General features: G+C 37.8%; 1 protein-coding gene across 2 annotated transcripts in view; it reads right to left on the reverse strand.

Annotated features, from left to right (window-relative positions):
* LOC108704519 (relaxin receptor 2) overlaps positions 1 to 12,173 on the reverse strand; it is a 174,786-nt gene that overhangs the window by 143,935 nt on the left and 18,678 nt on the right. Inside the window, exon 1 of one of the 2 annotated variants that reach the window (XM_018241093.2) lies at positions 5,076 to 5,228. The exons of the other annotated variant lie outside the window; for it this stretch is intronic. Coding sequence (XP_018096582.1) covers positions 5,076 to 5,121 — 46 coding nt within the window. The 5' untranslated portion in view covers positions 5,122 to 5,228. Of the gene's footprint in view, positions 1 to 5,075; positions 5,229 to 12,173 lie in introns of those variants that run through there. 2 annotated transcript variants of the gene reach the window in all.

Here is a 12,173-nt window from a genome sequence, read left to right on the forward strand (position 1 = left end):
GATGCATGTGACATTCAGAATGGGGGACACGTCAGCAGGGAAAGAATAAGAGAGACCTTACATGACGTCTGCTGGCTATTTGCTGACTGCCGCTTCTACTGAGCTATTGTTAAGAAATCACTAGGTTTTTGCAATGATTGACAGCATTCCACAGAACGCCATATGACATGCTAATCGGATATAAGTGGAATTACTTGAATAGCTAATAATAATGCAATAGCATGGGGAGACCTGCATTTTCTTTCCATGATTAAGTCATCTTTCTAGGTTTCTTGCTAAATAGAATTGCAAGTAGTTCTAGCAAATAATACCTCTGATTTTATGAAAAAATTCTCCAAGTTTTTTATGGTGTAAAATGTCCTATGTATGTATGGTGTGTTAAATATATATATATATTTTTTTTTTTGTGGTTCGTGTGTTGTATATGTGTGTACTGTGAATTAATAGTATATACTGTATGCTTTGTGTTTGTGATTGGTGTGTATGAATGTGGGCTCCGCATGTTTGTATGTGTGGGATGAGGCTGTTAACAGATACATACACCAGTGAAGGTTCCATTTCTATTGCTACCAATTGGACTGTGCAAGGGAATTGTCTGTATTGGAAATTCTCAGCACTCCTCAGGGGTTTGATTTATGTTAATGAGATGTAGGCAAATTCCTTTGCATGCTTTATTCAACTTTAGAAAATAACAGAAATGCCTTGAATTAATCCAAGAAGCAATGGGTAAAGGAAAGACCATAATTAGAGAGAGAGACTGGGAAATAATAAAGTGATATAACAGTCATTTGTCATTGCAGCAAACACTACCGAGGACTTGGCTGAATTGATAAAAAGCACAATAGTACTGGACTTCTCCCCCAGGACATTCCACGAAAGGGCCCTATCATTAATCATTATTAGGCCTGATGTCTGCTCAGTCCAGGGGAGAGATAACACTGATAAACAGAAAAAAACCCTCAATCCCTATGTTCTCTTATAGATCCTATAGAGCCAAATGCATGACAATACAGGTATGCAACCTGTATTCAGAATGCACGGGGCCTGGAGTTTTCCAGATAAAGGTTGTCTTTGTAATTTTGATCTCCATACTTAATCAACTTAAAAAAAAAACCATTTAAACATTAAATAAACCCAATACTATTCATTCTGCCATCAATAAGGAATAATTATATCTTAGCTGGGATTAGGGATGCACCGAATCCACTTTTTTGGATTCGGCCGAACCCCCGAATCCTTCACAAAAGATTCGGCCGAATACCGAACCGAATCCGAACCCTAATTTGCATATGCAAATTAGGGGCGGGGAGGGAAAAAACATGTTTTACTTCCTTGTTTACTGACAAAAAGTCACGCAATTTCACCCCCCCTAATTTGCATATGCAAATTAGGATTCGGTTCGGCTGGGCAGAAGGATTCGGCCGAATCCGAATCCTGCTGCAAAAGGCTGAATCCTGGCCGAATCTCGAACCGAATCCTGTGTGAGGGCCAATGATTTATAACCCAGCATGCAGCTTTCCAGCTGTTATTGCCCTGCTATCCCCACCTTTGGTTTAATAGAAGCTGGAGGCTGCAAGTTGGATGTCCCTGATTTTTTGGGGGGTCATTTATAAAAACCAATTAACTTTTTTTCCTTCTCATTAGCCTTACTTGAGTCAATCGATAGGAGTTAACCGCTGTATAGATTACTCCTGTGTCTTGAAATACCCCAGTATAAGGTACACTATTCCACTGTTGCCCCCTCTTCCCAGAAAATGCTTAGAGGGCATTGGATTTTCTTTCCCACTCATTTAACCATGGTTGTGCAAGATCCCATAAAGACTGGGGGTACAGCATGGTTTCCTTTAATGGAACACCCCTATTTTCCACTGAAGTGAGCACAATGAAGAAAATAATTGTATCCTTTTGTATAAGGTGATCCCCTGCCATCTATACATTGCTGCTTGGCATCTATCTACTGAACAGGCATCATAAATCATGTGTTATAAGTCTGTTCCCTTGTGGAGGGACACTAGTGACACAGGATTAGAAACCAGCCGCAACAGAAGTAACACAAGCATTTCAGAACTCTGTTATCTTTCAGCTCCATTCTGCCATTACAATCAGGGCAGATTTCATAAAGTAAATTTAAAAAAAAAAAAAAAAGGTTAATTAGATTTCAACTTTGCGGAGCTGTAACCAAGTCAGGTTCCCTGTTCATTTCATTCAAGGGTTTAGTAAGATGAACTGCTCGTCCTGATAATTGTTTAACATCTTTGCATCCATGTTTATGTCGAACAGGGCCCTGCTACTGATTCCCATGGGTATAAATATTTATCAGCCATGCTATAAATGGAATGCATGCATGCAGTGATATGTCATCCCCATGTACAAACTGCTTAAGGATGTCATTATAGCACTGAGCCTCTAATTAGTTGCAGCTCGTCAGGATGTCAGTGGGAGATGGTATAACGAAGAACTCTGTTCTCATTCGGGGAGTTAGTGAAAAGTAACATTGATAACTTGAACATATGTAGCTGTACTATCTACAGATAAATGTCTATTTCTCTTTGCCATTAGTGCAGAACATTAAATATTGTGCATCAGACCCCTTGGAAGGGTCGCTGAGATGGTAATCCCAGTTTTCTTGCTACCAGACAAAATTAACTCAATAAAGTCAAACAGAAGTCAAGGAAAGAGTTACAAGATTAAAAGCGAGTGAAGGTACCTGGACATTTATTCAAATAGACACGCTTGTGTAGATATGTTTATTGGCAAATGACAGTTCAACCCATGTTACTCTGGTAATTATGTTTTTAAGGGGGGAATGGCAAGCCACAATATAGCCTTATACATTTTTCCTTTTAACCTAGATTAAAATGTTTAAAGAAATCTGAGTTAATGGACTGGTTGTGTATTTACTGAATATTTAAAGATATTAATCCTGGGGGAGTTTAAATAGGGAAATTCAAATCCCGTTGAGCAAGGGATTAACAACCTGACTTTAAAAAAAACAAATGTTTTAAGAATTAAGATTGATCAATTCCTAAACAAAGTACCAGACTTATCTACTGAGAGGTAATACTGTGCACCGATCCACAGCTAGCATAGAAAAGAGCTCAGCAAGTACAAAAATCCATCTCTCTCTGTCCTTGCCTAAAAACAAGGCCAATTAACTCCTTATTTCATGGATGACAACCTCTCCTTAGGACCCCCATTGTAATGTTTAGGGAAGTGCTGATTGTAAAAGAAGCTGCGTGCCGTGAAGTGTTTACATTTAGTAAAGCATAAAATGATGGATATTCTATCAACTATAACCATTGAGACCATTAAAGGTTAGAATAGGAACGTCACACTTGCCAGCCTTTGAATATTAACTACAACTCCCAACATCCCCTGGGCTGCATGCAGGTTTGCCCCTTTGAATCAGTCGCAAGTTCTCTGAGTTCTTGATAGGTATGCGAGAAACATATTCTTGTGAGGGAATCTGCAACCCCTAGCTTAGCAATGAGGTATGCCTGGCAGAAGTTGAAAAGGTAAATCTTTTGTTTGGTCTGTGCAATGACCTGCCAAATAGTGATGGGCGAATTTGGGACGTTTCACTGAAAAATGTGCAAATTTCGTGGGAAATTCACGAAATGGTGAAAAATTTGCGGCATCCATTTTTTTGACGCCGGTGATTTTCGCGGTGGGTTCGCGAATTTATTCTGCAAATTCGCGCCTGCCGAATAAATTCGCCCACCACTACCTGCCTAATCATTATTAGGGAGTTGACAACTTATTCTGAGGGAAAACTTCAGATCTGCAGATATTAAGGTTTTCTAAATGTCAGTCTTCTACTAAGAAGGAGAGAATGAATATCAGATATCTCTGGATAAAGTGATCATGCCAGCAAAAAAGTAAACTTGTACAGGAGAAGCGAACAGTGTGACAAAGTAGCAAAGCAATTTATTCATTACACACATTATTATTATTATTATTGTCCTTTGTTTAGATAACGCCAAAAGGTTTTCACATCCCTTTATAGGGGATTGTCCATCATTCATTAGAGCTTCTAAGGTCCTAAGATCACATTCACCCAACAGTCTATGGTCCACTTTGTCAGGTGTCAATTAATCAGCCTATTGTAGGAGCATGGGGGGACGAAGGTTGGAATCTAACCTAGGACCCCAGTGGTGCAAAACAGAAATGCTAACTACTGTTGCAGCCTCTTCCCAGAAAACGCCACCATGCCGTCCATCAGTAAATGTTCAAAATTTGGGTCTGGGCCCCCTCATTGTTGCCATCAACTTCCACACCCTCCCATATTACCAATACTTTAATCCCTCTGGGATTTCTCTTGTCCATGCTGCAATTGTAACTTCTTAACTCAAGCTCACTAAGGAAAATAAGTGGTGAGAGAGCCCAGGACAAAATACCCTGTGACCGGTCCTATTGCTTAAAATCCAACTTAGAGCTGTAAAACTGTTACTAAAGTACAACTCCCAAGTTTTTCTGTGTCCATGGGTGCCATACATTCCTGTTTTATCAACAGCTGGACGACCAATTCCTCAACCTTATTTGCACCCCCTTCTGACGAAAGCTCTTCGCAGCCCCAATTAAAATTCCCACCACTCGGATTTTTAAATACACAGGGTCATCTGAAAGCAAGAAATGCAAGTGGCTTTCCAGTTATTAGGTAATAATCACCGCAATTAAATTAAGTCTCTCACTTCAACCAAACAGATATTACAATATAAGGCAAACCGAAGAGATTTACATCTCAATTAGGTTAGAAATTTTATGACACCATTTATATATAATCCATACATATTGATACAAAACTTAAAGCTTTATTCCTAGTATATTGCTACAATGCCAGTTTCCTTCAAGAGCTTATAGTTTGAATAAATCACCGCATTACCTATATTTATTTTCTGACTGTGAGACTGATGTGCCTTTTGCTACAGAAGGGAAGTCATTATATATAAAGTACATACGGATGAGTGTCGGCCAGCACTGTACAGCTAGCTCTGACACACTTTTATTCATAATCTATACTCCTGGTGAAACATTATCATTCCCTTTCTATATAGAGCAAATGAAATGAAACTTACCTGTAGCTGACAGGAGAAGGGGAGCAAGAGAAAGCAGGAGAAGCATCCTTGTGTCTGTATGTGAGCTGCCAAACTGCACTCTAGGACTGTAGGGAGTAGGAAAAAGAAGGAGGAGGGGGAGTGAGGAACTGAGCAAGCCCCTTCCCTACTTACAAGCAGCGCACCCACCACATGGCAAAGGCTTCTGCATTCTACACAGCACCTGTAAGCCAGCAGGTAGGGACGCTCCACCGGCCTCCAATGGCTTAGGGTGTATAGGGAACATAACAGATGCAGAAATGAAATACTATGTTAAGCGTTATAGAGAAAGGCATTTCATTCTAAGATTGGAATCTGCTCCCTAATTTGTCAAAGCCCAAGTTTGATTACTGCATCTCCTACTTGTGAATGTCAGCAAACAGTTGTGATTGTGAGCTCTGTGGCAAAAAGACTAATATTGTGCTAAACAAACAACTCTTTAATTAACCCCTTGAACTCCAGCAAGGTCTCTAAATACACTGCAAGGGAGCACAGCATGAAGAAAAAAATTCTCCGTCCACAAAGAGCTACTCGGCAAGCACAGCTATAGATTCTATTATATACAATTTATCAAAATTACATCTGCACATGATTCTTTAGGTGCAAGTGTGCTGCATTTATTGATGTTGCTGTGGGAACCCTGGAGCTACTGCCACCTTCAGTGTGCGCTAGGGTTCCCTAAACAATTAACTGAAAGAGATTGTTGGGGCACAGTCGAGCTTAGTGAAAAAACGTGCAAGTGCAAAGAGCAGGTAGCTTTTACAAATGGTGCTGCAATGATTACAGCAAAAGTTGCACTTAATAAATTAGCCCAAAGTTCCTGGAAAGACAGCTCCATTCTTACTCGCTCCTTTGACTATAGGTAGGAGTAACACTATTTTTCCCAAAAGGTCTCTACAAAGGGATGACCCATACCTTTTAAGCGGGTGGTGGAGCCCTACAAGGAATGTGAAGCACTAGTTTCATCCATAAATGCCTATGCTTTTGTTTATTTAATAAATAGTGAACATGATCTGTATTTTAAATTTTCCTCTTCTTCGGGCGACTAATCTCCATTCTGCCTTCCCACCGGCAAGAATGTGAATCGCTGGTGGGATGGCATACGGATTGCTTCGGTTTTCCAAAGTCGCCCAAAGTTTCCTCGTGTGCCACCACCCTAAAACCAAATGTCATTAATGAATATTGGAAAATTTTAGAATTACATTTGCTTTCATTATGCAAAAAAAAACATGTTTTGGGGTGAAGGACCCCTTTTAAGGGATTGGAAACCAAAATCCTGTGAGACTGAAAATTATCTCTGTTTCAATGGGCAAAAGGCAAGTAATATCTGCGGCACTGAGATTCTACTCTGTGAATGCCTATCCCAGGAAGAAATGACATAAGCTATAACCATACTTCATCGAAAGACTTAACTTGTAGGTCATGAGTGCGTGTGTGTAAAATATTCATGATAAATTGGCCCTTGAAGCTTATTCTGTATGATCTCGCTGCAGCTTATATAAACAAACCCTGAGGAATACCTTACATACATGGGGACAAATACATGGGCAGTTCTGCGTTTTATTCTTGTATTCATTTTTCTTTCTTTTTATTAGTCTCTTAACTGTAACTAGACCCTGAAACAGATACTCACAACTGTTCTTAGGGCACAGAAGCCTTTGGTGATCAGGCTCTGAAGCCATCTTATTATCATTTTATTTTTTCCGTAATTTTGCTAGATATCTGCTAGATATCATTTAGGATTATTTTGCCACCAATATGGACTCATGCACCTTAGTTACCATCAAGTACCAGCTACTGTTTTATTATTAAAAGGAAATCATTTTTCAAAATGTTATTTTGGAGCTTTCTGGATAAGCTCCAAAAGGTGTGTATATATGTATAAGGGTGGAAAGTGTGTGCTTATACTTTAATGTGGTTCAGGCATCTTCTGATATCCCTAAAGCCCCAAGCAATAAACCTTCCTCCACCACATGAGGACCCTGTAAGCATTTGAAGTTATTCAGTGCTTTATATTAACATATAACAAACAGGTTTCACCACAATGTAACAAAGTTACAGAATAAAAATAGGATGAGAGGGATGAAGGTGCCCTGCTCACATGAGTTTAAAAGGGATGTTTACCTTTAAGTTAACCTTTAGTATGAAATGGAGAGTGATTTTCTTTTGCAATGGGTTTTTATTTTTTATATGTGAGTTTTGAGTTATTTTGCTTTTTATTCAGCAGCTCTCTGGTCTGCAATTTTGGCAATCTGGTTGCTAGGATCGAAGTGACCCTAGCAACCATGTATTGATTTGAATAAGAATAGGGGAGGACCTGAATAGAAAGATGAGTAATAAACAGTAGCAATAACAATTCATTTGTAGCCTTATGGAGTATTTGTTTTAGATGGGGTCACTGAAAGCTGGAGTCAGAAGAAGAAGGCAAATTCATTTAAATAACACTAAAAATAAATAAATAAAGTTGCTTTGAATTGGCCATTCTATAACTTAAAGGTGAACCACCCTTTTAAAGGATTTTGGGTCTGAGCCACCTCTCCCCCTGGGCTGCCTATATTGGTAGGGTCCACTTCCCCTATTGTTATTCCACTTCCCCAAGACTGTTCTATGTTCCATATATTTCTTTGACTGACATTATCATAGCACCCTAAAATTATGTGTTCTCCAATCCACCAGCCAGCCTTTGGGATTTATAGATCTCCAGGTGAACTGATGTTACACCCCAAATAATTTCCCTTGGCTAGAAGCTGCAGCTGTTATTTAAAGGCAAAACACTGATGATTATCTCAGCTCAGTGTATCAGACCTGTCACATTCTATTGCACTCAGTGTTTATACACCTGAATTCTCTATTTTGGCTTTGCATGATTTCGCTACATAAGCAATGAGATGGATTACAGAAATATTAAGATCTCTTGTGTCCTATCTGTTTAATCTCAAGATAAATCCAGCAATATGGCAGATAACCAAGTTTTTTTTTTATTATTTGCTCTGCACTGAATAATGATTTTTGTTCTTTATATGGGAACCCCAAAGCAAATATAGGGCAAGTTCTCTGCATGATAATACAAGTGCTCTGCCCGTAGAAAAACTGTGCCAAGATCAGAAGGGACATGTTCCTATCAGAGTTGCATGCACAATATTTCATGCGTTCCATTAAATAAAATTCACTTAAATTGGACATATACCCAACTATAATTTAAAGGACAAGTAAACCTTTAATACAATTCTATGCACATTTGCAATCTATATCAATATTTTTTCTTCTATTTCAAAACAAAGCTGTTTATTAACTGCTTATATAATGTATTTTGTAACAGTGCCATCTGCTGGTCAGTCCTTTTATAGTCAGAGAGAGTTCAAAAGAAAAGCAGAGAACTATTCTGATGTTGCTCTGTTTCAGAAAGAGATCAAAAACCTCAGATGGTCTTTCCCACCATTTTCTCGAGCAGAGCATCATGGAAAGATCAGAACAGTTAACCATACATACAAAGGGACTGACCAGCAGGCAGACAGTACTTATACAGGTATGGGACCTGTTATCCAGAATGTTAGGGACCTGGGGTTTTCTGGATAATTAATTTTTCCATTATTTGGATCAATATGCCTTGTCTACTACAAAATAATTTAAACATTAAAAAAATGACTGTTTTGTAGAGATAATAGAAAATGACCCAGACCTGTCTAAACCTCTCTCAAAGGTATACAATATCCTTCTCAATTCAGGTGAATATAAATTACCATCGTTCTGCCGTTCCTGGGAGAAAGAACTGGGAGTTAACATACCAGAACAAATGTGGGTGAATATCTTTAAGCAAGGTAATAAAAAGGCCAGGGCCTCAAAAATGAAAGAAGCAATTTATAAAATAATCACAAGGTGGCATTTAACCCCAGCAAGGCTAAATAAAATATACCCACAAAAGCAATACGGGTGTTGGAGATGTAACGATAAAGTTGGAAATCATTTACATATGTGGTTAACTTGCCCAAAATTGAAGGATTACTGGGAACAAATCTTAGAAAGCGTAAAAATAATCACATCAGTCAATGTACAGATAGAAGATCAAGTAACTCTGTTACTAAATGTAAATCTGGAGAACCACAAGATACTAGATGATATACTTACCTTTTATCTTATTCAAGTAGCCAAATCTTTAATCCCAAAACACTGGAAATCCAAGGAACCTCCTTCATTCAATGAATGGATGAGATCAGTAGAAGAAATAAGACAGCTAGAGGAGTTAACGTATATATATCATAGCAATAGTGCAACTTATTGGAAGATATGGACCCCATGGTATAGATTTAGAGAATCACTAGATCAAAATGGAAAAACAAGAGGGGAATAAGGTAGCAGTAAGCAAAAGAAACTATGCATGGAGAATAAAATATGGAACAAATGTTGATGTTGAAGTGGTTATGAACTGCGGGATATATGACTAATACACCACCTTCCCAATGCCCCCCCTGTATTTATTTTCTGTACCCCCTCCCCCTTTATTTTGTGTATTGTCTAATTTGTTGTTTTTTTTTGTGTGAGGGAAAAAAAAAAAAAATAATAAAGAAAGAAATTTAAAAAAAAATGACTGTTTTGTCACCAATATGGATTCATGCAGCTTAGTTGCCATTAAATATATGGTACTGTTTTATTATTACAGAAAATCCTTTTTTCAAATTTGAATTATTTGATTACAATGGTGTCTATGGAAGATGGCCTTCCAGTAATTTGGAGCTTTCTTAATAACAGGTTTTTGGATAATTGATCCCCTACCTATCTTAGCATTTAATAAGCAGCTCAATAGCTTTGAAAGATATATGTATCCTTTAATGTAAAATTGCTGAACGTGTCCTTTCATTTCTTTTAAGATTTCATGATAACAGTTTATTTCTGTTTTGCAGAACAGCCAAAGCTTATTTTTATTAATGAAGGAAGCTCAATTTTTTGCTCTTGTTGAGCAATAGAACTGGAAGCAGTGAAGCCTTCCTTGCCTGAGCCAACAGCATGCTCATGTTACACCTTTGTGATATTGGTAATACAAAAAACTGCTTTAGTGATACAATCTAGAAAAAAAATATGCCTCGTCTTCTAAAAACAGAATATTTTAAAAGGATTGTTCACCTTTGAGTGAGCGTGATATTCTGAGACAATTTGTAGTTGGTTTTCATTTGTACTATTTGTGGTGGTTGAGTTATTAAAAGTTTTATTCAGTAGCTCTGCAGTTTGCAATTTCAGTAATCTGGTTGCTAGGGTCCAAATAACCATAGCAACCATGCATTGATTTGAATAAGAGGCTGGGATATGAATGAGAGGGCCTCGATAGAAAGATGAGTAGCAATAACAACACATTTGTAGCCTTACAGGGAGATTGTTTTCTAGATAGGGTCAATGACCCCCATTTGAAAGCTGGAAAGAGTCAGAAAGAAAAAGGCAAATGATTAAAAGCTATAAAAAAAATAATGAAGACTAATTGAAAAGGTACTTAGAACTTGTCATTCTATAACATGTTGAAAGCTAACTTTAAGGTGAACCACCCTGTTAAGTCAAAATCAGACAATGAATGACATGAGTCAATTACAAAGAGATAAAATGTAACAAATAAAGAAAATATCCTCATAACCAACATATGAAATAGTACTTTCAATAGACGCTCTCACATTGTATGGACTTTATATACTGGTGGCTGATGCGCAGCTTAGTTACCATCAAGTACAAGGTCCTTATTATTCCCCAGTCTTCTTCTCTTCAGTCACTTCTAACAGAAAATCAGTCATAAATGAAGAATTAATTCTTCAGACAGGACTCTAAGGGAAATGGCATTTCTGTATTTTGGAGCTGAGTGAGAGTTGAGTGTGTGTATATATGTATGAGCTTGCAATATATAAGCAGATAAGGCAAGAGCACTTCAAGCCATATTAAACTAGAAGTAGTATAGGACTTGAACCCAAACAGCTAGCTTTCATTTACACACAAATAGCTGACAAACTGTTTCAGAGGTGTTAGGCTTGATATGGAGGTTAGTCTGGAAAATCTTTCCAAAAATATAAAATTGGCCAGCCCTCCAGCTCCTCATACATCCACTACTCCTAGACTGTTTATGCCCCTACTTATCATTTGATCTACTTTGTGGCTTCTAATATCCTTATATATAACCGCAAGAATTGCATAATACCTTATATTGCGTTTAAGTGTAATAAGTAGGGATGCACCAAGCTTTTTTGGATTTAGTCTTATACTGAACCAAGCCTGAATCCTAATTTGGGGGAAAAAATCTGCATGAGATTTCTCTTCTATTCTAATGCCCCAGTGTCTAACAATTGGATAAATGTCCCAACCTCCCTAATGTGCTCTAGAGTAAGTATTTTCTTAGGTCATGTGCTTGTTAGTTACTTTCAAAATTAAGACTTTTTATTTATCCCCAAAAGTTCATTGTCCGAACTACACAGCTATAGGCACACCACTGCCATGATAAATGAGGTGATGCTTTTTTATTCTCTTTCAAAGCTGTCCTTTTGGTGGCCTTTTTTAGGAATCACCTTGTCTGGACTTCCCAGTTAGATTGCCTAAACTTGGCAGGGGTTTAGCAGTGGAACAGAACTTCAAATTTGCAACTACTGTACATTTGAGAGTGTCTATTGAAATATTCAAGGCTGCTGTTTGCAGCGTGTTTGATTTGAATTAACACATGTCTAGAAGTGGTTTGTCAGATGAATGACAGCTTTTCTACTACCTATTCTGGAAAACTTGTTCAACTAAGCTATTTAGCTGCTAGATGACACCAATCTGAAAATAAATGTAAAAGCTGATCATTGTCATAATATAAAAATATTTAGACAAATGTAAAAAGAAAAACTAGTTCAGATATGGGATCCATTATTCAGAAACCTGTTATTCAGAGAGGTCCAAAGGGAAAACAATTCTACTAGGTTTAATCAATGGTAGGTAAATCTAAATTATGGAAAAACTCCAGGTCCCAAGTATTCTGGATAAAAGGTCCCATACCTGTATTACTATATATAATATATTGTAGGGACCCGTAGGGTTAATTCCCCTCTGTTGCTGAGCACATGTTGGACTGAGCTA

Source organism: Xenopus laevis, chromosome 8L (genome assembly GCF_017654675.1).
Source record: "Xenopus laevis strain J_2021 chromosome 8L, Xenopus_laevis_v10.1, whole genome shotgun sequence".
Lineage (NCBI taxonomy): Eukaryota > Metazoa > Chordata > Amphibia > Anura > Pipidae > Xenopus > Xenopus laevis.